The sequence below is a fragment of the Aulonocara stuartgranti genome (assembly GCF_965226115.1).
Source record: "Aulonocara stuartgranti genome assembly, chromosome: 5".
Taxonomy (NCBI): domain Eukaryota; kingdom Metazoa; phylum Chordata; class Actinopteri; order Cichliformes; family Cichlidae; genus Aulonocara; species Aulonocara stuartgranti.
Window position 1 is genome coordinate 11,734,848 of NC_138943.1, and position 27,696 is coordinate 11,762,543.

The window sequence follows — 27,696 nt, forward strand, 5'->3', positions numbered from 1 at the left end:
CCAATACATCAACAAAATGTTTGCTGAAGTACTTAAAGCACTTTTGTATAAACCAAACAACTCCTTAAAAATTTGGAATACCAGTAATCTGAATAAGTCAGTTCACATCAATATCACCTGAAGTATTTCAAACTATAGTAAATCTGCTGCTGTGTTTTTGTAGGAAAGAAGATTTGCTAAACTATCAAGTGAACATATGACTTAAAGACTTTTAGCCCCAGTGCGTATTTAAACTATACCATTTTTTTCTTTTATATGAAAACAGATGCACTAATTTTATTGATTTGGTTTTAGATTTGTTGATTTATTTATTTATTTTAAACTTAAAATTGAACACCACATTTTGTAGTGACTCCTACACATGGTGACTCAGTGCTGACAGGGTGTATCCAGGGTTTGCCCGCATTTCCAGCAGCAGTAATGATGAGGATGCCATGCTTGTCCGTCCTTCGCCGTGAGAAAAGACTGGCTGAAAATCAGCTGGAGAAACGGAACAGGAGGGGGGATGAGAATGATGTGAGAGAGGACACAAAAAATAAAAACAAAAATATTATTCTGATAAAACAAATTATATCTGTGGTGTTGCGTAGAGTTGGTAGACTCATTTCCATTTTTATGCAGTCATTTATTCTCATCTGGGTTTAAAACTTTTAGTTCATTATTAAATCCACATAAGAATAAGCTATGTATATATGAAAATACTTTAAAGCTTTGTATTATTATCTACTATAACCTATAACAGGGCCTTTTATTGTTATTTACCATTTAAATAATTTGTAATAAATGTAATAAAAAAGGAGCTAAAACATATTTTTATTATTAACAAAACAGAAGAACTGTATACAGGCTGTCTGAAAAAAGATGCATTTTGAAACTATGACATCACCCATTGTTTTTAAAGTCTAGGCTTCTGTTGTGACTGTTGACATCTAACCTTTTTGAAACGGATGACATGACTGAAACCCCCCCCCCCCCCCAAAGATGCTGCAGACTCATGCATTAGCATCTAGCAGGTCACAAGGGAGGCTGGCACTCAAGCCTGTCTTACTTTATTCTCCTTATCATCACCATTTTAAACAAATGGCCCGGCATACTTTACTAAATTAATATCATGCACGTTTTATGATAGTTTAAAGTAGCACTTCAGTCCATCAGGAAAGTGTTTGCAGTGGTTGTGGATGGATGACACTGCCACATAGAGCTGTCTTTTCATACTCAAATGCAAAGGCATAATAAAAGATGGACTTAGCGAAAAAGCCAAGAGCTTGCATTCTGTGTAATGGCCACCAGGGGGTGTTTGTAAAAAGACTTCTCGTACGATAGAAACCTGTGAGGAAAACAGCCTTTGTCCTGACCTCTGTGAAAGTCCTTCTAATGTGCTAGTGGGCTCAGTAACTCACTTTAGGTCATACTGAATAAAAAAATAAAGTCATTTTGTAAATTTGGTTCATTCTCAGAGTCAGAAAGAGGGATTATAAAGTGCATGCTCAAGCAAAAATCAAAGTTAAAGAGGTTTAAATGTGACAGCAGTTAGTATTTTATGGTAGTTCCTCTCACATGAACACCTTATTTACAGTGTGTGATAAACTAAATTATTGCTATGTGATGACTTAACAGTAGTATATGGTATTGTTTTGTTTCAGATTTTCTGATTTCATGAAGTTCAGACTGCAAACAGATCACCAACACTTACTGATCAGCAATAACTACAGGGAGTGAAGCCTCACCTCGTCGCAGCCCGAGCACCGTGGCCACTGTGTCTGACAATAGTGTCGTCCGCAGAACAGCTTCTGATTGGACCAGAAGTAGACCAGGTCAGCCAACATCTGGCCGCACTCTGAACATACAAAGCACTTGGGATGCCACAGGGCAGCGTGGTAACCTGCACGCTCTGCATATACTGCAGGACTGTCCTTGGTAACTTCACCTTGGCAGCCGGTGCAATGCTAGAGGACAGAAAACTGTGTGAGAGGTCAAGTACGAAATTAGTGAAACAAATGTAGAGTCTCCTGATCCACAAGAACTTTGGTTTAAATCAAAACAGAAAATTCCCTCCACAGGGAATCTAGAAGGATTTCTGGATCCCGATCAGTTTAAAAGATGACATAAATCTCCACCTCACTAATCAACCAATCACATGACTTCCCCAGGTAGAACAGGTAAATATACATCTGATCTCAGTTCTTTGAGCACACATGGTAGATGCAACTTTGGCACGATTTTGCCGTTGCAACACGTGAAAGTAAAAAACAAGCATGCTGTTCTGTTCTCACTGAAATTTGATAGAAAAATAGAAATATTTTCAGTAGAAACACAGAAACAGGTTTTAATTAGAACTAGAGATGGCACGATACCACTTTTTTATGTCCGATACCGATACCGATATCATAAATTTGGATATCTGCCGATACCGATATGAATCCGATATAGTGTTTTTTTAATCAACAAAACTGTTTTTTAAATATCTTGCTGCATTTTGTATAAGTTCATACTCAAGTTTAAAACAACAACTACACTAAAGCTATTCTGTTATACCTGTATGCAAAAGAGAATATTTCATAGTTCAGCAATACTGATCAATCTAATAAACTTAAACCTACACCATCCTCCCTATTCTGGTATTTTAAAGAGTACTTAGCATAAATATTAAGCAACCTAACTAATAGGGTTCCAACTCCCAGCAACAACAAAAATAAATAAATAAAAAATAGGGAACCACCCCTCACGCGCCACCTCATGATGCTTAATCGACGTAATCAACCTTAATTTGATGCAGTGTGAAAAAAAATGCACAGAAATCAATTATTTTTCAAGAAATATTAAATAGATTCAACAGCTTTCTTCAACAAAATTGCAGACTGCACAGATGGTACCTTCCCAAAGGAAAAAGTACTATAGCTTACTAGGGTATATTAGACTTAATAGTTACTATATACAGTAATTGACTTCTATTCATTTTACATCAAATTAAAACTTTGGGTGTCAGATAATTAATTATTAAAAACAAGACATTTTAAATGAGAATAAGAAAGAAAAGTATGTCTTTGTGCCCCCTTTTCCCTGTTAATGCCCTATTGGCCCCCCTGGCTAAACTTTGCTAGATCCGCCCCTGCACAGTTACCAGCGTCAGCTACGTAGAAAAAGATCCTGGTGTAGAAAGTAATATTAAATACATTCTAACAACAGCTGATCAAGCTTAAATGTGCTGCTGTTGTTCAGCTGCTGGTTTCCTCTTTCTGGTGCAAAGTGGGCCAAAAGCAAACAAGAGACACGGACTCGCGACAGAAAAGCCGATCAGCTGATCATTAAGCAGTTTCATGATTGAAGTAGCAGCAAGAAGAGGCAGTCGCTCCATATATCGCTTGTTAAGCTTAAGCAGGAATGCTTTACAAACGTTCAGAGATGGACTTACACACTTGCTTTACTTCTCTCGGGGATAACTTTGTCGGAGATGAAATGCCGGGTAGCTAGCGAAGCTCCAAATGCTATCCAGACCACCGACAGGTCCCGCATGCCACAGCCGCTCTATCACGTGATGCATACTGCTCCGACGTGCTAACGTTCTGAGGTGAGTTACGGCGTGTTGCAAGTTTTCTGAGGTGCTTTCGTGATATTTAATGGATCGGATTACATTTTTTATTTTTCTCCGATATCCGATCCAGTAATTTAGGTCAGTATCGGACCGATACCGATACGTAATATCGGATCGGTCCATCTCTAATTAGAACCAGTATTGCAAACAAGACTACAAATCTTTCTTTAGTGAAATAAAGGGAGCAATAGTCGACCAAAGAGTCCCAAAAATAGGCATAACTGGGCAGCGTTGGCAACATTAAGTGTTTCAAGTCAAACTAAAACCACATTTAGTCATCCAATTTTGCAGTTTTTTGTTGTTACAAGAAAGAAGAGCTGGCTGGAGGAACACGGTGAAGTTAGAGTTTGATTGAAAGGGGGCGTGATGCCCCTGTGCTGTTGTTACACCACACTGAAACAAAGCAAACAAACTTGCCCTACATGTCATGAGCAGACAGCATGTTAGCGGTACTGATCGTGAAATAAGACCTGAGAAGTTGGATAAGGAGACTTCAGCAGGCTGTTGTGCAGAGTCTGTCTGTGAGCTCAGTAACACTTTCTGCTCTTACTGTTGTTGTGACTGTATTTGATTGGTTTGATGTGAATTCGATTTCCTATGTACAATTAAAAGGTTGTATCATGAAACAAAAAAAACCCTAATCATTAATCGAAGCTTTCTCTCTTTTCCTTCGTATTGACAGATCTGCAGCTGGTAACAGCTGGTGATTAAAGCATCCAGGGTCATACACCCACTTACATATTCAGTCTTGTTGTTGTATTCTGTCCCATTTGTGGGGGAGGCGACACTGCTGTTAGATGAACCGTGATCCTGATGCTGAGGAGCATCCTTCTTATTGCTGCTGCTGTGTTCCTTCACCTCCTTTGCTGTCCTCTGAATGGCTGCTTCCCTCAAAGCTTCACCCTCACCGGGTAAGGCCACCTCTCCTACTCCCAGCACTTCCTGTTTGTACTGCTTCACAAACAGCAGCATGGAGGAAATCTGCAGGAAGAATGACTCCATCATGAAAGTGATTAGCCAACTTTTAATCTTTTGATTATAGGTGGAATGATTACATACTGCTCAGGTTATTGATAATCATGTGTGTTGAACTAGTCACGGCAGAGTAATTTACCTCCTCCTCACTGGCCAGGCTCTGACACTTCATGGGGTCCTGATCGTAGGCGGGGAGCTGGATGAGGAGCTGCCTGCGTCGCTCCAGCGCTCCAACAGTCCCTGAGACTGGCCTCTGACTCTCTGGGAGGAGCTCCATGTACTGCATGGCCTTCAACAGATGATGCAGTTTTCACAAATTCAATCTCTCGATCTTTTCCCACTGCTGAAACCTGAGCTTATCTAACACATTTTAAGCCGTCATCGGACTCTCCCGATGTCGTCACTGACACATCTGTGGGTTGTCAGATTACTTCACCAGAGTGAAGCAGTGACTAAAAGTGTGGTAGTGGGTTGGAAAACGCAAACAAACAAAAAGTGAGGGATGAACCAAACGAGATGTTCAAGGTTTTTAGAGGCACATCTGGAAAACAGTCCCCCAGTTGGATTTGGATCTGCCTCTACAAGTTCAACCGCAGTAACGTCTGTCATCTTCATAATTATAGGCTGGGAAGCCTGAAACATACTTGAGTCAGGTTTTAATGGGACAGTTCATATTCTTCATACAGGAAGAGCAGCACCAACTGAGGTAAATCTGAACTAAAGTGTCCTGAGTGAATAAATAAAGGAAGAAGTTTGAGTTGTTAACTTGATGATGAAAATAAAATGTAATTTCATGCATGAATTTTTCTTGAGTTTTCAGGGTCCTGGATTGGTGACCCAGTGTTTGTGTTTTTAATTTAAGTTTTACTCTTTGAATTATGGTTTTCTGTCGTATTATATCCATTGTTCCTGGTTTCTAGGGTTCTGTTCTGTTTCTGCACCTTGCCTCGTGTTTCCATGTCTCAGTATCTAGTCTGCATCACCATGAATGTCTTGTGCTTCCTGTTTTATTGTGATAATCCCGTTCAGTGTGTTGAGTGGCATGGATGGCTCAGTAGGTAAAGTGGTTGCCCCATGATTAGAAAGTCGGGGACTCAAATCCACTGAACGGCTACCCTGAAGTACCCCTGAACAAGGTACCGTCCCTACACACTGCTCCCTAGGCGCTCGTGTCTGCCCACTGGGTGAATGGGGCAGCCCATAGGAGTAATTAGTCCCTATGGGGACATACACATTATTATTATTATGAGTTTTGCTTCTCTGTGTCCTGTTATGTCAGATTCGTCCCAGCTGTGTTCCCGATCCTCTCATTGTCCTACTTGTGTATTTAAGCTCTGCGTCTTCCTTGTTCTTTGCTGGTTCATCTGTACGTCTTCCCGTTCTTCATCCCCTACATTTCATCTGTGGTGTTTCCATGTCTCCGTTTCCTCATTCCCAGTTTCAGGTTTGTTCATATTACTACTACAGCTGTTTGATGGGGTATTTCTTTGGCTATTTGCATTGTCCATTTATTCCAGAGCTGTGCTTGAACAGGTAGCTGGAAGCAATAGCTGTATGCAACAGCTGAGCTAAATAATATCGCTAAAATGGAGCTCTTTACCGTGTTTGTGGTTTTGGTCCTGTTAGGTTATTTTAATGTATCTATCTGAAAAATATCCTGTGGTATCCAAAATCCATCCACTATTTTTAAATGAAAGAATGAAAGAAAAAGAGAATCAGCAGCAGTCTCCTGCACTCCACAGTGAATCCTACCAGTTTCTGGTTGAGGCCGGCAGGAGCCCAGTCATATGTGGTGGTGTTGAAGGTCGGGTCTTTGCGTGACACCACCGGATTGGTGACAATCATTCGGTTTCTCTTGTACATGCGAAGGCCACCACCTCCTTTAATCTTCGCTGTCAAATGGGAGCAGGGCGAGTCTGCGAGCAGGCGTCCTATTCGCTGGTCGTCTTCAAGGTCATTTCCAGGAGCGTGGTCGACCGTGCTGCAGCCACACACTGTGCAGGCTTTTCTGGATAGAAGAAACACCAAAAAGGATAAGCGACGATTTAAATCCGTTCTTGTCATTTTACGTTTTTGTTTTGTTTTTTGGCCAAATATTACTCTCTTTGGCTTGCTCAAATAAAAGCCGTTTGAATGCAAGACAAGAACATTTAACTTGTGTTTTTCCAGCTTGCCTGGTTATTTCTTCCATGTAGTCTGAAAACTTGGGAGTCTGGGCATGTGGTTTGACAGCCTACACCCGTCTGGTGTTCAGTCACAAACATATTTAATATTTTTCTTCAAAAGGAATGAATGTGTAAGTAGTGAGGGAGCAGGGGTGAGACCACTAAAATTTTACATTTCCTGTACAGGAAAAAAAATGAATTAAAAAAGGGGGGAACTGTACCTCCAAGTATGTGGCTGAAAACCAGAGCAGCTCTCCTTACATATGAGACAGATTGCTGCACGTCCTCCTCCTCCTGCACCTCCTGCAGTCTGCTTTATAGACATCTAAAGAGAGCACAACACATCACAACAGATAAAGGGCTGCACAATTAAGGCTGCACTTCTAGTCAAAGCATAGCATTACGATCTCGTGAGGTATATCTGTAATTTAAATATACTCATCATGGACATGGATGTCATGGTAATTATGCACATTTAATGATTTCTTTGAACTGTTCTTTCTCTAGGCTGGAATGACTGTACAGCACACACCTTTAATAACTTAAAAAGAAAACAAAAAAGAACTGAATGCACATGTTTGAAGTTAATTTAGATTTTTTTCTAATCTCAATTGAGTCAAAAGTATGTACATAGACTCAAATATCAAATATAACTATGGTTGACCACTTTACCTGGAATAACCGCATTCAGAGTTCATTTAAATATGTTGGTTTCTTGGCATGGACCTGGCTTTAAAAGCATAATCTACAAATTTTCAACAGGGTTAAGTTTTTGGGAAAATCATTAGGCAGAAGAGAACGGATGGATGGATTACTCAATCTATAAAAGGGTTTATGTTTTGAAGGGAGGAAGGTTCAGGGCTGAAGCAATCAGCTTCATGGGCTCATCCGGTTAAATAAGAAAAGCAGCCATCTAATGCAGAATTATTTTCAGGGTACTCCTTTTATTCTCAAATAAATAAGGCAAAAAAGGAAGGAAACAAAGACACACATGGACTGCCAATGCTGAAAGAAAACAGAGATTCAAGTTACTCATTACCTTAACATTACATAAAATAAAAACCCAAACAGAACCTCACCTCAGCTGCCGCCCCGTGTGGAAGTGAGGAAAGAGTGAGCCAAAAGTGAATGCAGTCCTTATGTACTGTGTGACATATAATGTGTGACAGGTGAGTGCAATCAAGGACAAGCACCACACCCAATCAAAGGTGAGAGAACTAAACAAGGTGCATCTGGTGAAGTGAGTGGGTGTGCTGGGATGTGCTAAAAGGTGGGTCTCTACAACAGTTTACAAATTAAATGGAAGGATGGATGAACGAGTTTTCTCCCACTAAAGTCTAACGGACACTAAATGACATCGAGGGGAACTATTTTTCAACCACGACTAGAAGTCAATAAAAATCTTCCAGCTGGTGCTGAACAAATTTTGGTTATTAGTCACTTTTAATAGTTTACTTGTCTGAATAACAGTAGGTCCTTGTTTTTTTCTTTAATATGTAACACTCACTTTAAACAGATATGCTCATCTATGTACTATAGGGAGTGCAGAATTATTAGGCAAGTTGTATTTTTGAGGAATAAATTTATTATTGAACAACAACCATGTTCTCAATGAACCCAAAAAACTCATTAATATCAAAGCTGAATGTTTTTGGAAGTAGTTTTTAGTTTGTTTTTAGTTTTAGCTATTTTAGGGGGATATCTGTGTGTGCAGGTGACTATTACTGTGCATAATTATTAGGCAACTTAGCAAAAAACAAATATATACCCATTTCAATTATTTATCTTTACCAGTGAAACCAATATAACATCTCCACATTCACAAATATACATTTCTGACATTCAAAAACAAAACAAAAACAAATCAGCGACCAATATAGCCACCTTTCTTTGCAAGGACACTCAAAAGCCTGCCATCCATGGATTCTGTCAGTGTTTTGATCTGTTCACCATCAACATGATGGAGCATTGTCCTGCATGAAAATCATGTTTTTCTTGAAGGATGCAGACTTCTTCCTGTACCACTGCTTGAAGAAGGTGTCTTCCAGAAACTGGCAGTAGGACTGGGAGTTGAGCTTGACTCCATCCTCAACCCGAAAAGGCCCCACAAGCTCATCTTTGATGATACCAGCCCAAACCAGTACTCCACCTCCACCTTGCTGGCGTCTGAGTCGGACTGGAGCTCTCTGCCCTTTACCAATCCAGCCACGGGCCCATCCATCTGGCCCATCAAGACTCACTCTCATTTCATCAGTCCATAAAACCTTAGAAAAACCAGTCTTGAGATATTTCTTGGCCCAGTCTTGACGTTTCAGCTTGTGTGTCTTGTTCAGTGGTGGTCGTCTTTCAGCCTTTCTTACCTTGGCCATGTCTCTGAGTATTGCACACCTTGTGCTTTTGGGCACTCCAGTGATGTTGCAGCTCTGAAATATGGCCAAACTGGTGGCAAGTGGCATCTTGGCAGCTGCACGCTTGACTTTTCTCAGTTCATGGGCAGTTATTTTGCGCCTTGGTTTTTCCACACGCTTCTTGCGACCCTGTTGACTATTTTGAATGAAACGCTTGATTGTTCGATGATCACGCTTCAGAAGCTTTGCAATTTTGAGACTGCTGCATCCCTCTGCAAGATATCTCACTATTTTTGACTTTTCTGAGCCTGTCAAGTCCTTCTTTTGACCCATTTTGCCAAAGGAAAGGAAGTTGCCTAATAATTATGCACACCTGATATAGGGTGTTGATGTCATTAGACCACACCCCTTCTCATTACAGAGATGCACATCACCTAATATGCTTAATTGGTAGTAGGCTTTCGAGCCTATACAGCTTGGAGTAAGACAACATGCATGAAGAAGATGATGTGGACAAAATACTCATTTGCCTAATAATTCTGCACTCCCTGTATGTTTGGAAATTAGCCTCGCTTTATACACATTAAGACTTTTTAAGACTTCTACAGCTGCCATCACTATACAAATAAGCTGCACAAATGAATGTAAACCATTGGAAAGCATTGGTATTGTGCCATTGTGTGTTATTCGCCCTGAGTATAACTGGCTTGAAACACAGATAGCTCAACCAGCTCTGCAGGTAGTCAGTTTTCCAAATACACATATTTTAATTTGCTGATGGCATTTTTTTTCAATTGTAAGTACATGTCTCATGTGATTCTTCATTTTCTTCTTTACTCTTTTTTTACAATAATGTAAGTGAATGCCTGATTGACAAAATAATCATAACTAGGTTTTTCTGTAATGTTTAGCCCACTTCCTCTGCTAATGAGGACTGTTAGATGTGGAAAGTATGTGAGTCCTGACTGAAGAAAGAAATGCAAACAAAAAGTCCAAGTCATTAGAGACTCGTGTCACGCAGAGAAGACAGACGAGATACGGGGAATTAGACAACATTTCCAGACAGTTTGACTGTGGTGATGATGAGTACGATGATGGTGTGTGAGGAAGCACTGGGCGAGACAGAAGACGTGTTTTGTTTTTTTCCCCAAACATTTCTCAGTGGGTGTGGGAGGAAGAAAAGGGAGTGAACACCACACACACACACACACACACACACACACACACACACACACACACAGGATGGATGATCTCATCGTACCACCCAGTGACTTCATCGTCACTGTCCTGACAAACACAGCAGATTCCCCCCTTTGCTGCTCTTTATCCTGTTTACTCTGTTAGCATTGCGTACATTAGTTACAATGAAAACACATTTTTTTGGACTTGTTAAGGTTACTTGATTAGTTTTCTGGAGAAATTTAAAAGAGAACAAAGTTTGTGCGTCTATCATGACTTAAAACAACCACCTGAGTGTGAGTAAACAAGATGCAACTCACTAACTCGGTTCTCACGAGAATACAGAGAAACGGAGCTGAAGTGTTTCTGGATTCGCAGCTGGGAGGGTGTGGGAATTTGGGGCAAGTTTAGGTGGAGAACTGGCAAATTTAGCCCACTTTGACCAACCTTAGACTATGCGTGGTGACCTTCAGCTGTCCAGGATACAGTTACAGCACCGGGGCTTTGCCTAATGCAAGTATTTTATTCTGGCTTGCCAGAGTATTAAAAGAGCAAACTGTTTTGGCTTTCTGGCTTGTTAGGCATTTAGTTGTTATAGCAAACAGCTAGCTTTTATGTCACTACTGACAGCTAAACAAAGAGCAACATGTGAGTGATGGCAGACTGTTTCTAAAGGCTTTGGCAGGAAATCTGAAGACTGTGCTGCTGAAACAACCTGCTGCTATTTGTCTGGACTGTCCACCTATCCATCTGTCAGCAGGCATTAGCTCTCCCATCCCTCCTAAAAGGCATTCGCTCACGTAACATTGCTGAATACATGCAGAGACACACACATTCGAACAAGATATAGACATACAAACTAAAACCTCTGCTCCATTCAAGTTTTCCAGCCTTTTCTTTTAACCTTGCAGCAAGGTCATTTCTCTGTTTTTACTCCCATCCACACAGCTTAAGTGAGGATACAGGCGTCTTCCAACCAACAAAAAAAAAATGCTAAGAAGGAATTTGCCAAACAAAATGAAATTGGGTTAAAAAGTGAAAGATGATGACATTAAAAAGAAAAGAGGTTTCTTTGGGTTTAAATGTAGAAGGACACTTATCGTCTTTAAAAACCTTTGAACATCCATGAATCTCTGAAGCTCTGAGTTTTGGCATTAAAACGTTCATCTAACTCTAGGAAAGAAGGCAAACATGTTAGTAATAACAGGGTTCCTTTTCAGGCAGAGTGATGAATCTGATGCCACCAGCGAGGTGTAAAGACAGAGACGGAGAGTGTGTTTAAGTGTGTTTGACTGTGAAGCGACTGGTGATTGGTGCGTGTTGAAAAGGTCACAGCTGAAATAGAAACAGCTGAAGAAGAAAAAGACTTCATTAAATCCCCTTGGAGTACACTGACTGGCTCACTGTGTTTATTGTTGAGTAATGAGTGAACATCAGTCACCAGGAGGTCAGAGTGAAGCACCTCACTGAGGTTTGAGGTTTGAGTCGAACGCAGCTTTAATAAAGGGAAATTTCACCAAAGAAGGCAGTGTGATTTCTGTCTTCCTGTAGAAAGCCAGTTTGTCAGATGTTTGTTTGAAGAATTTTTACTAATGAGTCATAGTCAGAGCAGACGTTACTCAAAAGCTCCTTCAAAAAGAAAATAAACAAGCAGATCATGCAGTATTTTTCTTTTTGAATGGAGGTTTTTCTGTACTTCCAGAAATGCCTTTTTATGACTATTACCTTATTTTTAAGATATTTTCTCCACGTGCTTTGGAACAATTGACCGTATATGATCGGATTTGGGGAGTTTCCTTGCCATAGATGCAAAATGTTAATTTGATCATCTCCGAGCCACCTTTTGCCCTCAGATTGCACCTGGATCTTTGGAAAACTTTAGTCTTTGGGATGTTTTTAGTTTTGTTAGTCTTTAAGAAGCAGCTAGACAAGCAAAAGCCCACAAACTGGGAACAGCTTGGAGCACCAGTAAGACAGGAATGGGTGGCCATCAATCAGAATTTAAAAATACAGACTCTTTGCATACATTTGTCTTGTGGAATGCTTATGATTTTTTTCACTACATCATAGAAACATGTAAAAAATATGATGTAAATAAAAACTGAAGTGTATGAAACACAAGAAGTCACACACTTTACATTCGAAGCATGTTTCTCGTCTCACTTCTGTTTGTCCTTCTGTGCAGAATATGATGAGTGATGTGTGAACTGTGCACAGGATTCAACACTGTTTTATCACAGTGACTGAAGCTTCTCAGCACATCCACTGAGAGTAGTTTCTATGAATATACCTGCTCGTGAGTAGTAGAAAGCTTTCTTCTTTTCATTATCTATTGTTACTTTTCAGCTTTTATTTGCTGTTTTGTTAGGTCTTGGAGAACCATATTCAATTTCAAGAATGTTAACTGCACTTAGAGAACATGTCTGGCATTAGGACTTGAAGGCTAATGTCTCACGTTTCATGTAAAAACACCAAGAAACTCGATAATAATACAAAACCGAAGATCATCATAAAAACAACACCAAGTGAGATCCAGTATCACGGGAACTAAGATTCACACTATACTTGAAATAATAAAAGAATCAAAACAGGAAATCTCAAACTCAACTGGTCAAATCATCAAAAACTTCAATAGAACAGCAGCGAAGAGATAAACGAAAATAAACATAATAAACAAAAATCCAAAAGCTGCAGGGAACAAAATCAGGCGCCACGACACACTTCAACAATCTCATGTGCCTTAGAACAAGACAGACCAACAAATCTATCTCAACACAACACACAACACATACAAGCACAGTCTTTATCGGCAAAACAAACAGTACAGTAATTAGAATAAGTTTATTTTTTAACAAACCTCACTCTGCTGCAGGGCAAAGGGATCAAAGTGCAAATTTGAATCTAATAATAAAAGTCCTGATCCATTATAGAGTTAACACAGACCCAGACAATTTCTAACATTCACAATTATTACAGCTGATGACAGGAGGAAGCTGTAGCAACCAGACAAAACTGTTTTGTTTGAGCTACCATGAACCCTTAAATTACCGGCTTATTGAACATGTTATGAATTGTCTTCATTTACTTATATGCATATAAGCATGCATATATGCAGCATACTAACCTTTGTCTCCAGTTAGTTTGGACACCAGTCATACTGACTACATATTTTGGCAGCTTTATTCTTACCTCTGTTCATGACAACAAAAAATACTGAACAGTGTTATAAGCTGAGGAGAAAGCTTCCTTTTTCTGAGGAAAACGTGTGGCCGTTCTATATTTAGGAGTCAGATAAGGCGGGTATGTTGTAGGTGGGTACACTTGGCTGAGCTTCACGAGTAATGTCAAACACGTTGGCTATGTGAAGTGGAAACTACAGGAAATGCTGTGAGATAAGAGGCTGGAGGTCACAGAGGGGCAGCATCTTGACTTTGAATCAGAGCTTTGGCACATGGCATCCTCTGCATTTCCTGCTGCTCTCCATTTAAGACAAAATTGGACAAAAATGCCACGAGTGAGCTGCTATTTCCAGCTGTGTCACAGTCTCCGGTTACTATTTAAGAGTAAACAGTGGCCTGAAGGAGGAAAAGGCTGGATAGGATAGTGGAGACCACAGGGAACTTTTATTTTTACCTGTAATATACATATTTAAATCGGTTGCTGTTGGTGACTGTGTTTTGGGGATTTGTATTATTTAGTTTATAGTTTTGCAACATTTCCTGCTTTCAGTCATGAGATTGTGGATTCATCATTTTTATTTTTAAACTTTTACTGCAACAAAAGTGATCATTTTATGGCAACCTTTCTTTTTCTTTGTAACCTCAATATTCATAATATGAAGCTTTTTTGGGGGGGGGGGGAGTTAACAACATGTAACAAAAGAATAACGAGAGGGGTGCATGTATGGGGGCACACTGCAGGTTATTTCAATGCTGGTGATGGCGGTTTTTCCAGCTCGGGGGTATAAAGACAGGGCTCACGCCACAAACAGGTGACGCTGATCTGTCAGGTTATCATCCTCGGACTGATGTGACCTCTGGACAAACAGCCAGAGGCCGAATTACAGGAGGGATCTGTGGGAAACAAAGTGCCTCCAGCACAGACCCAGCAGGCAGATCAGGACCTCGTGGTCATGGATTACCTTCGCTGACTGAAATAGAAACCTCCAGCTGTTAGACTCAGACTGCAGAGAGATGTGTCCAAACTGACTTTAGCCTACAGCACTTATAAACATGACCAGAACTGATCACAGTGACTAAAGCTTGCAGAAAGCTCGACTCAAGCTGGACTTCTGTTTTTATTTGTTTGGAGGTTCTTCCTCATTGGGTCAGATCAGGACATCGGATGTAATAATGTAATCTGAAATCAGAAATCAAATTGCTGTAAAGTGTGTTAAGTGTGTGTAAGCTCAAAGTGTGTACGTGGCCCATTATTCATTTAAAGTTAGAGGGTGCCATCACTGAGTTCAGCATTACAAAACTGAGTGCAGTGTGGTTGTGTTAGAGTCACTAATGCTGCTTTCCAGCTTACTATGATCACAATTACTATTATTACTATGATTACTATTATTAAAATGTTTTCAGCTTCTACAAGAGTCACTTTGCATGACACAGAGCTCAGAATAATCCTTATTTATATCACACTATCTTATTCTCTCTTATTCATTACCTGTCCATCTCCTTTTAAACCATCAAACTCATTTCTCTGTTTTTCTGCATGATAAAGAAACACTGCTGTATTAAATGAAAGAAATCTGCCAGAATTTAATTGCAGTAAATTGTAAGAAATAAATGTGTAAAATTACAGAGAAAGCTCTGGTAGCTCAGACTGTCCTGTAATTATAAGAAACGTCTTAAAAATCAATTGCTTAATTACTCTTGGTGTAGTATGAATGGCAGAGGAGGAGGTTTTTATCAGCAGGAAAAGCTGTAAAACGTATGAAAATACAGTTAAAAGACTAAGTCTATGTCCTCTGTTATATTTTCCAAAGATGTGCTGAATTGGAATGTTTCCTGACTGGATTTTGGCCCCTGGGCCTCATGTTTGACATCCCTATTTTAAAGCAACTTTCTTCTGATTGGTTGCTCCTCAGGTATACCTGAGATGACCATATTAAGGACACCTGTCTTTATCTGATGTCATACAGATCCAAGTCTAGAATGAAACAGTCTGAAGTCTCGGCTTTTGCTCACAGGAATTACTCACACGCACACTGACCTCATTATGTGAAACTTTGTGTTTAATGTGAGCATACACCACTGCAACTGCATATAATCACAGGAAAGAAAGAAAAGCAGGATAGGTTACCTTTAAATGAACATCATACAACTCAGATGACACTTGATTTTCTGTATAGCTAAATAAAATAAAACCTCTCTCAGACAAAAATTCGTGATCTTGAACACTGATGAATGAATGTTGAAGAAATGTGAGATTCTTCTGAGGCTTGAATGTAAAACATCCACACTCATAGCTGACAGAGATTTCAAACCTCTAAATGTCAGGAAAGCTCACTTAGGCACATCACAGAGTTCCTTCTGACCTTACACTGATGTGATGTGCCACACCAGCAAGTGACCCTCTGACCCACTGACCTCCACATCTGGAAATATCTGTGAGCAACAATCTGTACTGATGCAGATGTTTTTACCTTCTCCATGGCTGAGTTCACGTCCATGTAGTCCAACGTCCGTCGGCGAGCTGTCTCCTTGGCTCCTCGACTCCGTCTGCCGCCGCTCTTCCAGAACAATGAGACTTTAAATTCCTCTCCCGTTGACCGCACTTCCTCACTCTCCGCCCACAGTCGGTTCTGCTGCCACTCTGCTCCGCCGGCCCTCCACAGCTCACAGCAATTTAACCGTCCACACCTTCATCAGCCCTCCTTTCTTTGTCCTCTGCTTTTACATTTCTCTCTTCTCTACACTCAGCAAGATTAAAACTGACCTTTCTCCTCTTCAGCTGTAAACTCCTGCTTTTACTTTTCCATTCAGCGTATTCCCCCCACTCTTCCCTCCTGATCTGTGTGGTTGCCAGCTCTGCTTCTCCACCCTCTGCAACATAAACTGAGCAGGTTTCTTCACCTCTTGATTTTGTTACAACACGCAAGGGGGGAAACTGGGTTGTTTTTTGTTTGTTTTTTCCTGCAAAATTTCTAATCTTCCAGTTTTACAGTCTGCTAAGTGGGGAATTCACACTGCTGTGCTAAATTTTGCAGGCACTTGCAGTGTTGACTGTTCCAACCACAGCTGCATTGTCCCTAATCACAGCTGCTCTCTGCTGCAGAACAGCACACTGTTGGGACTAACTGGATCAGTGAGGCCTGACTGAACTGTTTGTGTTTTTAATCTCAGACAAAGACTGAGAGGGAGTCCCTGCTCACACTCCTCCAGCCAATCAGAGTCACCCTGTAAAACTTCTCAGCCAGTAGGAATGGCTGAATTTCCTCCTCCTCCTCCTCCTTTTCTGCATTTTCAGTGTGGCTCAGAAAAGCTTAGACCAAGGCATGAGCAACACACCTCAGGTTTGCAGGTCCAGACGAGGCCTAGTGGTGACTAACACGGCATGGCCGTGTTTTTGTTATGGCTTTGATTTCTTCAGGATTGGTCTTAGCGGGCTGTTGAAGGTCCTGTGAGTGCAGAACAACGGCTTCATAGCTGAAATGTTCTGGCGATCCCTCTGACTGTTGATGATCGTTTTCTCTCTCATCTTGTGCTTTTATTTTGTAGCTATCTGTGTCTATCAGAAATAGCTACAAAATAAAAGTCTATCTCTGCAGCTACACCTTCTTGTCTCTTTCTATGGCTTAAAGCACACAGCTTTGAATGAGCAAACTAACATTCAAATCAAGCTGATATGTTGGCCTGGTCTGAGCTCTTCAGTCTGCACATGTTAGTAACCCACCCTTTTTGACAGTAAAGTCATTCACTTGTTTAAATTTAAAAACCCAACGCCATTGCAGATAGGCCATTATCACACCTGTTTTGGTACTAAAGGGATATGTTTAGATCCTTTGAGGCACTTTATGTCTGTAATTGATTATGATGATGTGATTTATATGGATGCTTTGTCAGAATCCTTACTGATGCTAGATTCTGTCTATCATGGAGCACTGATTCAATATAAAGGCTTGTACTATTCACTGTATGCTGTATGCTCAGGTTGAGCGGTCTTCTTTGTCATGTTATAGCCCTAGCCACTGAATTGTTGTTATTTATAAGGCTATTCACATAAAACAGCACACATTTGCTGCCTTCTTACTTACTGGCTTGCATTCATCAACTCAATTTATCAAATGAGCATTCAGCTTTGCAGCTCCTTGCTCCTGGGATCAGCTGCAGAATCAACTAAAATTTCAGGAACTGCCCTCACTAAATGAATTGAATTAATTAAACGAAGTCACTTCAGGCTGCAGATGTTTTCCTTGAATATGTTTAACTTTTTTTCTGGCATTATAGAATTACTTTTACTAAAGCATGTGTTTTTGTTATTATTTAAGTTTCTAAAGTTTGTTTGTTTCTGTGTTTCATTCTTGTCTCACATTCTTCGCATCTATACATACAAATTATTATTATTTTATCTTATTGATCCCTTATGTGTTGATTTAATTGATGTTACTTACGCACGTGAATATTTTTTGCAGTGCAAAAACATCCACAGGAGGGCAAAAGCCACTTTATTTTTACTGTAGTGAGGATACGAGGGAGGAAATAAAGCGGATTTGAACGCAGCCAAAAATTTCCCGGGAAACGATACGACGTAATAAACCCTGCCCCTCCATCGCGCTCAGACAAAAGATGCGTTCGCTTTATTCTGCGGCTCGACCCTAGTTGTTTTTATTAAGGTCATCACACAACAGGACGAGCGGTCGTTCTGCTCCTTGTCTTAAAGCGAACACACCGTGCTTTAAGTTCCCTCCTCTTTCAGGCAAATACACCAATGAGAAAGCAAAACCTCAGCCGTCTCTCTTGAATATTCATGATTTTTCGCGGGCTTTGAGTGTCACATGGTCCTTTCGCGCGAAAAGCGACTCACGGTAGGAAGAAGAATAAGTAGCTTTTGAAGCAGCAGCAAGACAGAAACGCAGCGATGGCGGTGAGTAAAGTCATTAAAAACAGGCGCAGTGCTCTAATGGGAGGGCTCAGCTTGTAGGCAGAGGCGCATTAATCTATACGAAGCAGTTTTTACCAGTCAGCTTTAGTTTTTCTGGGAAAATAAACTTTGTTCATTCGTCGAGTCACAACAATGACAGAGAGCGTCATCAAGAGTTGATGTAGAGCTTCATTCTTTGCCAGATATCAGAATTAAAAATATACGTTATGAAGTTTTTAACTGCGCGTGTTTTGCTAAGAACCGTTTTTCACCTTCGTAGACTGGACCCAAAACCCGTTGTTGTTTTTTGTTCCTTCGCTGTAAAAAGGAGACCTGCCATGTGGTCAGTTAGCTTGTTTTTGCATCTGTAAACCGTCTCAAGTAACAACCGAGGAATAATAAAACTTTTTTGAATCTTTACACCCCTTGCATGAGTCCTTACATCTGGAATAATTGATTATAGTTTACTTACAAGCCATGTTGAGCTTTAAATGATTGGTTTCAATCAAGTAAAGAATCATTAAAAGATCATTAAAATACACTGTCCTGTAATACTTAAGCTATTAAATTACATTTTGCTTCTAATGTTGGCTCGCCACATTCTTAAGTGTAATAAACATGTCTTACAGTCCTACTTTTAAAGATCTATGGTCTTTAAGAAGTCACACAGCCCTATGAGTTTTTCTTCCCTTCTTAGATAAAACTAACTACTAAAAGTTACCAGTTAAAAAATATTTAAAAAATTTTTCAAATTGATGTACATCAAAACTACTTGAAGACAATAATCCTTTGACAGCAGTGGCACAATGTACCAAATGTATTAAAATGTTCTGCCCTCATCACCATCTCTACCTACTGTCTTTCTTGCTGCTGCCGTCTACCGAAAACAAAATGCAAAAAAACCTGAATCTGCTAGAAGAAAAATAAAATAAAAACGCAGACTAAAATTAAATGCTGTATGTGAACAGTGGAAGCTGTAGACAATGTCAGGTTACTTTTGGCAGTAAAAATAAGAATAATTTATTTGTTCTGAATTCGTGTTGTTGACAGGATTCCTCAGAGTCATACCACATGGCCACCAGCCCCAGCCGAGCCTCCAGGAGGGGAGACCTGACCTCCAGCCCCGGACGAGACTTGCCGCCCTTCGAGGATGAGTCGGAGGGGCTGCTGGGAGATGGACCCTTGCCTGGGGAGGAGGAAGAAGATGGAGAGGAACTGATTGGAGATGGAATGGAGAGGTGAGCGTGGATTTAAAATGGCCTTAAAGCTATGAACTCTGTGGGGGTTTTTTTTTTTTGTTTTTTTTTTAGGGCTTCATAACAACTCTGTCTCTGTTCAGGGATTACCGTGCCATTCCGGAGCTGGATCAGTACGAGGCAGAGGGTTTGGACCTCGATGATGAGGAGCTGTCAGAGCTGTCGCCAGGAGCCCGAGCGGCCGCTGAGGAGGCCATGAGGAGGAGGGACAGGCAACAGGGAGCCAGGGGGCGCGTGAGGCCAGGATTGCTCTACGGTGAGGCTTGAGTGTGTGGATATTTGTCAGGGTGGTGATGGGTAGGCTATGATTAATTCTTTCATTTTGTTGGCTTCCAGACAGCGAAGATGAGGATGACGAGCGCCCGGCTGCTCGGCGAAGACGGCTGGCTGAGCGGGCAGCAGAAGGCGATGGCGAGGAAGAGGAAATGATTGAGAGCATTGAGAATCTGGAGGACATGAAGGTTTGTGATGACATTGGAGATGAGCTAGCACACAGAGGTTTTTCAGGTCCGGCTGTTTGGGACGTCTTTGTAACGTTTTCACATGCTCTGCAGGGCCACACAGTGAGGGAGTGGGTGTCCATGGCGGCACCGCGGCTGGAAATCTACAACCGCTTCAAGAACTTCCTGCGCACACACGTGGATGAAAACGGCCGCAACGTCTTCAAGGAGAAGATCAGCGACATGTGTAAAGGTAGTGCAGTTTTCAGTAAACTTTAATGTGTGGAAAAATACAATTGTTGGCTGATTTTTGGCAATGTTTGAATGAATCAATCTGAACCTGTAATCCAGAGAACAAGGAGAGCCTGGTAGTAAACTACGAGGACCTCGCAGCCAGGGAGCACGTCCTGGCTTACTTCCTACCAGAAGCTCCAGCTGAGATGCTGAAGGTTAGTGAACTTGTCATCTTGCTTAATGTCCTTTACTGTGCCTTTTGTTCATGCATTTATATTTAACTTTAGCGGATATTAAATGCTGTGAAAGTTAAATGTGAGTGTCCTTCAATTATTTTCTCCGGTGCGTGTCTGATTGTTCTTTGCCAGATTTTTGATGAAGCTGCTAAAGAAGTTGTGCTTGCCATGTACCCAAAATATGATCGCATTGCCTACGAGATCCATGTCCGCATCTGCAACCTGCCTCTGGTCGAGGAGATCCGATCACTCAGGTAACACTTCAGTTTTTACCCAACAGGTATTTTCAACTTGAAGGAATAATTCACAGTAGTAATGAAACTAAGGCGAGACCTCCACATTAGTCTTGGCGAGGCACATCTGTGGCTCTTCCAAAAAGGGCCGTCTATATATATGAAGGCGCTACTTAGGTGAAGCTTTCTGCTCTTTACCAACTGTTTTCTTCTTCTGTTGTCCTCTTCAGGCAGCTCCACCTGAACCAGCTCATCCGGACCAGCGGCGTGGTGAGCAGCTGCACCGGCGTCCTGCCTCAGCTCGGCATGGTCAAGTACAACTGTAACAAGTGTAACTTCGTGCTAGGGCCCTTCTTCCAGTCCCAGAACCAGGAGGTGAAGCCGGGTTCCTGTCCGGAGTGTCAATCCCAGGGACCGTTTGAGATCAACATGGAGGAGGTGAGGGGAGGGCCGGGCTGGCTGATGGTTGGTTGTGAAAGTTGTAGTTTGTCTGCCGGGTCTGTGCCCAGTCTGAGGATTTAAAATTACTGCCTCCTTCCTGCAGACGGTGTACCAGAACTACCAGAGGATCACCATCCAGGAAAGTCCCGGTAAGGTGGCTGCAGGTCGACTCCCTCGCTCCAAAGATGCCATCCTCCTGGCCGACCTTGTGGATAGCTGCAAGCCTGGAGATGAGATTGTGAGTCTGTGTAAAGAAAATAAAATTGTCATATTTGAGGCAGGGAGGGTTGAAATTGATCAGAAAAGTAGAAATTAAAGACATTTGAGGCTAGATGGAAATAAACGTTTAGTCACATTTGCAGAAACATTAGGGTCGAGAAAGAGTTCATGCTGTGTTGCAAAACTAAATCAGTTTCATACACATGTAATTTTCAATGTATATTAAGGACTTAGAATATTCACAATCTGTTGTTTTAAAGTGATGCATGTTTTTCTGCTTATCAGGAGCTGACTGGGATCTACCACAACAACTACGATGGCTCTCTGAACATGGCGAATGGTTTCCCGGTGTTTGCCACAGTGATCCTGGCTAACCACATCACCCGCAGAGACGAGGGGGTCGCCGTGGCCGAGCTGACTGACGAAGACATCAAAGCCATTGTTGCTCTGTCTAAGGACGAACGTATCGGAGAGAGGGTGAGTAATCTGATACAAATAGTAAAAATGGAGAAAGGATGTTATTTCGGCTCTAAGGAAATAAAACAGATCACCCAAAAAGTAAAAATTCAATTGTAAATGGATGATGTCGTCTTTTAAAATGATCTTCTGATTGTAATTTGAAGTTTGAAATTTGAAATCTCTAGATTTATTAATTGAAATCTCTAGATTAATCTCTAAAAATCTAAATTTTTATGAAAGCTCAAGTCTCTAATGTTAAACGGCAAAGAATATTTAGAAAACAGTCTAGAAATAAAACCAACTTTTAAAACAAAACATCCATCCATCCATTCACTTCCAAAACAAAGATTTAAAAAATCCTGTTGAATTTAATAAGTCCTTCCTATTTGTTTTAGATGATTCAATGCTAACTTACAGCTCAGTGTCATGAATGAAAATCAATCCCAGTTAGGCAAAAAAAAGATTGACGCAGATGGTCCACTTTGGTGACCCCTAAAGGGAGCAGAGGGTTAGGGTTAGAAAACAGACACTTATCTGTTAATTGTTTTTAGGAGTGTGACCACTGTGGCTGGTGTTGCCGGTTTCCCCAGCTAACTGCTCTATTATTATTATTATTATTATTATTATTATTATTATTATTAAAAACATGATGAACTGACTGTGATAGCAGATCTGCACTGGTCCAACCACTGCAGTGCAAATGTTTTGGTAACTCCTTTTTACTGTCTGCAGATCTTTGCCAGCATGGCGCCATCTATCTACGGGCATGAGGACATCAAGAGAGCGCTCGCCCTGTCGCTGTTTGGAGGGGAGCCCAAAAATCCAGGTAAAGCCTCTCATCTCTGAATTCGAAAGAATAACAGTGGATCAGTTTGTCCTCCCTTTAACTCTCCCCTTCTTCTCAATTCTTTCTTTTCCAGGTGGGAAGCATAAGGTGCGTGGGGACATCAACGCGCTGCTGTGCGGAGACCCAGGAACCGCCAAGTCCCAGTTCCTCAAGTACGTTTCAACACACAGTCGATGTTGTCAGTGGCTAAAGTTAATTAATTGATGGAAAAAAATAAAGGCCTGAAGTTTACATATGCAGGGCTGTATTTTGTGTCTCTTGACCGCAACTGTGCAACAGAGGTAAAATGTTGATGAAGAAATCTGTTGGGGGAGTAAAAGGATTGTTTCAGAAGATGCGCTAACGTGTTTCCATCTGCAGGTACGTAGAGAAGGTCGCGAGCCGTGCGGTGTTCACCACAGGTCAGGGGGCCTCCGCCGTTGGTTTGACCGCTTATGTTCAGAGACACCCAGTGAGCCGTGAGTGGACGCTCGAGGCGGGAGCGCTGGTGCTGGCCGACCGTGGAGTCTGTCTGATCGATGAGTTTGATAAGGTGAGCTGAATCCACGTATCCAGATTGGTGGGCACCCCCTCCTTCTCTTAAAAAATAAAAATAAAAATAAAAATGTGCATGTACCTGACTTTGTGTCCTCCCAGATGAACGATGCAGACAGAACGAGTATCCACGAGGCCATGGAGCAGCAGAGCATCTCCATCTCCAAAGCTGGCATCGTCACCTCGCTGCAGGCCAGATGCACAGTCATTGCTGCTGCCAACCCCATCGGTACGTAGCAGTCATATTTATTAGCTCAGTATGTTGGAGATGGATTCATTTTAAATGCTGATTAAGCTATTTTTGGCAGTTGGTTATAATCTGAGCTACTCTTTACAAGGATGCATAAAATAAATGGACACGTGCATGCAGCTTTTATGAATATATTAAAAAGTGAGCGTTGGATATAAGTCAGTGAAGTCTGAGAACAGGCCTTTTGTAATTAGTCCAAAGGAAGTGTGAGAGAGGCCTTTCAAGAGCAACATCATATCTCTTGTTTCCTGGCAGGTGGCAGATATGACCCCTCCCTGACTTTTGCTGAGAACGTGGATCTGACGGAGCCCATCGTGTCGCGTTTTGACGTGTTGTGTGTTGTTCGAGACACCATCGATCCTGTCCAGGTAGATGCAAACACACCTGATGCTGAGCTGCTGTGGGACACTGTATTTCTTTAGATCAAACTACAACTGAACTGGGATAATCATCTGTCTTCACCTGCTCTGGTGAAACTGACTAGTACTTCCAAATATTTAACTGAGAGGATTTATTATGTTTGTCATGCACCTCTTCCTCCTCATCTCCTGAACTGACGTCTGGGCTCTAACACATGAAAACATGCTTGTTTATTCCCAATATTGTTGCAATAACTGATTACCTCCTCTCTGATGTAAATTTCACTGTGGCTCTTCTGTTCTTCAGGATGAGATGCTGGCGCGCTTCGTGGTCGGTTCCCACATCAAGCATCACCCTAGCAGCAAGGAGGGGGGAGTGGCATTGGAGGAGGTGGTTCTGCCCAACTCATCCGACGTGCCACCGATTCCACAGGAGCTCCTGAGGAAGTACATCATCTATGCTAAAGAGCGGGTACAAACACATGCCACACAGATCCTCACTCAGGTTTATTTGTTTCTCTCTGGCTGGAATATCATAATTATGTAATCAGCCTGAAAGCTTGCGAAATGAGGTAGCTGTTGTTTTACATTATACGTTGTTTTTGTTTTTTTGTGTTACAAGTTTTGTCCAAACAAGATTTATTTTAACAAACAGTAAATAAATTATAAGAATTTGTAGGTAGGTGGGTGTATTGCAGCAAATTAAAGCTAAAGAAAATTGAAGGTAAAGTTTGTATTTTTTGTGTCTGAAGGTTCACCCGAAACTGAACCAGATGGACCAGGACAAGGTGGCTCGCATCTACAGTGACCTCCGTAAAGAGTCAATGGTGAGTCTGAAAAACTCCTCCCACTTTATCTCTCATTTACACATAAACATGTTTTTGAAATCCAGGGAGAGTAACTGAATTCGTCAAACCACTAAGAAAGAAAAGCGTGTGAGAACATGTGCTATACTCAAATTTGTTTCTCAGAGTCATCAAACTATTCATCTGTGACTGTGGAAATAACCCACTCTGGTTTGGTGTCACAGGCCACAGGCAGCATCCCCATCACGGTTCGTCACATTGAGTCCATGATCCGCATGGCGGAGGCTCACGCCAAAATGCACCTGAGGGACTATGTACTGGAGGACGACGTCAACATGGCCATCAGGGTCATGCTGGAGAGCTTCATCGACACACAGAAGTTCAGCGTGATGAGGAGCATGAGGAAGGTTTGTGGATGTTTTCTGTTGGCCTCAAACATTAAAATGTTTCTTCTCAAAGGCGAACGATGGACACATTTTTAGATTCAGTAAGACTTGTAGTTTAATTCAGTTTTACATGCAGAAAAGGCTTTGAAGTAAATCCAGTAATGTCTGAAAGCAGGGGCAGCTTTTTAGCTAACTTGAGGTAGTTTATTGGTACCAGGTTGCCAAAGGGCAGATGTATTAAGGCTAAACTAAGAACAGATTATTGATGTTTAGCAGCAGGTTTTCACCAACTTTGTAAATGTATTTATTATACATGTACTATACATGCAAACAGCCACTTTCTCTTTTAAAACCCTATAAATTTATGAAAAATCAACAAAATGAAGTGTCTATGGAGCGTGTATGAAGTGTATGTGATTCTTCCTGATTGTGTTTACTGACCTCATCTAATATTTTTGTCTGCTCAGACGTTCGCCCGCTATCTGGCCTTCCGCAGAGACAACAACGAGCTGCTGCTCTTCATCCTCAAACAGCTGGTGGCCGAGCAGGTCGCCTACCAGAGGAACAGATACGGAGTCCAGAACGACACCATCGAGATCCCAGAAAAAGATCTTCAGGATAAGGTACTGAGAGACACACCGGCAGTACGTTATAACTCTAGACTGGACAGGATGTGAAACTACACACACTTTAAATTTATTGTCCTCCTAGTCGTAAATACTCTTTTATCTTAGAAACTCACACTAAGGTCATTATAATAGGATGTAGTAGGGTAGGTGTAGGGAAATCCTTTCATCAGAGCAGTCAGACCTCCAGTGTGTAATGCTCAGTTGAACTTCAAAAAAATCAAATAGTAAAATGTGAGCAAGCTGGTGAACCCATTCAAAAGTGTGTTGGTTCCTGGAGGTCTTAAACTGATCACATATTTAATGAAAATGAACACAATCCTGAACCTGCCTGACTCTCCTGCTCCTCCCCCTCCAGGCGAGACAGATAAACATCCACAACCTGTCGGCCTTCTACGACAGCGACCTGTTCCACTCCAACAAGTTCAGCCACGACGGCAAGAAGAAACTGATACTGCAGCAGTTTTAAGAAGCCTTCCAACCTCACTCCTCTTCTTACACCTCCTACATTATGAGCTCTTACTTCGGTTTTGGTCATACTGGATTCAGGACTCTTAATTTTGGCTCTGAACTGATTGGAGGTGACTGAAGAGCAGCCGCTGTTGAAGGACTGTTATAAAAAGGATCATCTGATAAGGAAGATTTGACTCTGAAGGCAGCAGCTGATGACCACACTGTTTCTGATGGATTGATACCGGTGGTGACTGTAAATTATTTTAGATAAGCAATTCGTCAACAATAAATAAACTGCATGAATAATAAAAATAAAAAAAAGAGAAAAGGAACATGTTTATTCTGTGCTGGGGGTCGCTGCATCTGCCTTCAGGGGGGGTTGATTGTAAATAAATGTACATGTTAATGTGGCGCCGTTTATTGTTTTGCGTAACGTTATCTGAATGCGTTGTTACATTGTCCAAACTCACTGACTTTGTATTTCAGACCTTGTTGCTCTTTCTCGGAGGTTTGTGCTCTCATCAGGAAGTTAATGTAGCTTGAACTGAAACCTCCATGCTTCATAAGTCTGGTTAAAATAAACTAGTGCTTGATGATGTCACTGTTTGCTTCATGATGGATTGCAGCTCTGTTTTGATTTCAAAAATGTATTTCATCAATTACTTGTCTCTGCTCTGACTTTTCTCCATGTAATTTAAAATCATCTAAAATGCACTGAGTGAAACGAGCGCCTCAACATTTTAGTTGAACTTGCAGATTGAGAGAGGTGCAAATTTTCTACACTTGTTATAAATGCATTGCCAAATTCTACCTTGTATGGATGAAAAGACCCAGAGCCTGTTGACGGGTGACTTTAATCTACAGTAGTAACATCAGAAGTTTGCAAGCGGTGTACATGATTCTAGTTAAACAAGCCTGATGACAACAACTGCAGCAAATTAAAGACAAGTATATTGTTAGAACAATAAACTTTTCATGTTATAACGTGATATAGCTCTATTTTTCTTTTGCCTGGGTGGCAAGCTCTATGCTTACGTACTCGGATGAGCTTGCCTCATCCTACAAGTTGTGCCTCCATCTCTTGTGTCCAGGTCAGACGCTGCACTGCTGTGCTGCTCCACATTTTCTCTTTCATTTCTGTTTGTGCGTGAGCAGTGTGAAAGGCTGCGTTGAGGGGCGACAGGATTTCAAACAGGTTTGATTATCTTGCGACCATACGATTGATGATTGGGAGCTGGTCGTGAGGTGTTAACTGCTTTTCGTTACCCCATGTATACTACACGATGCACGACACACGATTAAGGCAAAACACGGGCTGATCCCCAAAACGGTTGCGCGACTGAAAAATTGGCTCAAAATGGGCCAAAAATCGCACAGTGTATGGCCAGCTTTTGGAGGCTAGCTCCAAACAAATATCTGCAGCTTGGCAGTGTATACAGCACAATAAGCCCCGACCTAATTCTTTTGCAAACGTTACATCTTTCCACAGGTCTCCACTTCATCAGACATCACCTAGACACAGAGCTGGATGAGGCCAGCACAAACAGCGGCCTATTCGACGAAGATGATG

At 41.4% G+C, this 27,696-nt stretch overlaps 2 protein-coding genes across 3 annotated transcripts; one reads left to right on the plus strand and one right to left on the minus strand.

Moving 5' to 3' along the window:
• Window positions 1–120: 120 nt before the first annotated feature.
• Window positions 121–16,355, minus strand: lmcd1 (LIM and cysteine-rich domains 1). 2 transcript variants are annotated; one of them, XM_082534430.1, is made up of 7 exons: window positions 15,910–16,355; window positions 6,954–7,057; window positions 6,320–6,575; window positions 4,707–4,856; window positions 4,331–4,573; window positions 1,728–1,946; window positions 121–480 (listed from the first exon to the last, which is right to left on the minus strand). In XM_082534430.1, exons 1-7 carry the CDS (start codon window positions 15,934–15,936, stop codon window positions 370–372), a joined length of 1,110 nt encoding a protein of 369 aa, XP_082390556.1. In that variant the 5' UTR covers window positions 15,937–16,355; the 3' UTR covers window positions 121–369. The 2 variants fall into 2 exon arrangements, with proteins under 2 accessions (XP_082390556.1, XP_082390557.1); XM_082534431.1 differs by lacking the exon at window positions 15,910–16,355 and adding an exon at window positions 7,812–7,886.
• A 1,882-nt stretch (window positions 16,356–18,237) lies between these two features.
• mcm2 (minichromosome maintenance complex component 2) lies at window positions 18,238–26,727 on the plus strand. Its single transcript, XM_082534425.1, has 20 exons — window positions 18,238–18,350; window positions 19,398–19,585; window positions 19,687–19,859; window positions 19,940–20,064; window positions 20,158–20,296; window positions 20,395–20,492; window positions 20,646–20,767; window positions 20,977–21,184; window positions 21,291–21,425; window positions 21,692–21,883; window positions 22,598–22,691; window positions 22,786–22,864; window positions 23,073–23,244; window positions 23,349–23,475; window positions 23,752–23,864; window positions 24,163–24,327; window positions 24,608–24,682; window positions 24,886–25,068; window positions 25,515–25,670; window positions 26,032–26,727. The coding sequence occupies exons 1-20, from the start codon at window positions 18,345–18,347 to the stop codon at window positions 26,140–26,142; spliced, it is 2,661 nt and encodes an 886-aa protein (XP_082390551.1). The 5' UTR covers window positions 18,238–18,344; the 3' UTR covers window positions 26,143–26,727.
• The last annotated feature ends 969 nt before the right edge of the window (window positions 26,728–27,696 follow it).

What these genes read in the sequence shown, in the direction of transcription:
- lmcd1 (XM_082534430.1), bottom strand. Translation starts at nt 15,936, where the DNA reads ATGGACGTGAACTCAGCCATGGAGAAG. An exon ending in CCGGCCTCAACCAGAAACTG is followed by an intron (nt 4,857 to 6,319) that starts GTAGGATTCACT and finishes CATCTGTTGAAG; the next exon opens with GCCATGCAGTACATGGAGCT. An exon ending in GCCTGGCCAGTGAGGAGGAG is followed by an intron (nt 4,574 to 4,706) that starts GTAAATTACTCT and finishes TTCTTCCTGCAG; the next exon opens with ATTTCCTCCATGCTGCTGTT.
- mcm2 (XM_082534425.1), top strand. An exon ending in GATCAGCGACATGTGTAAAG is followed by an intron (nt 20,297 to 20,394) that starts GTAGTGCAGTTT and finishes CCTGTAATCCAG; the next exon opens with AGAACAAGGAGAGCCTGGTA. An exon ending in TCATCTATGCTAAAGAGCGG is followed by an intron (nt 24,328 to 24,607) that starts GTACAAACACAT and finishes TTGTGTCTGAAG; the next exon opens with GTTCACCCGAAACTGAACCA.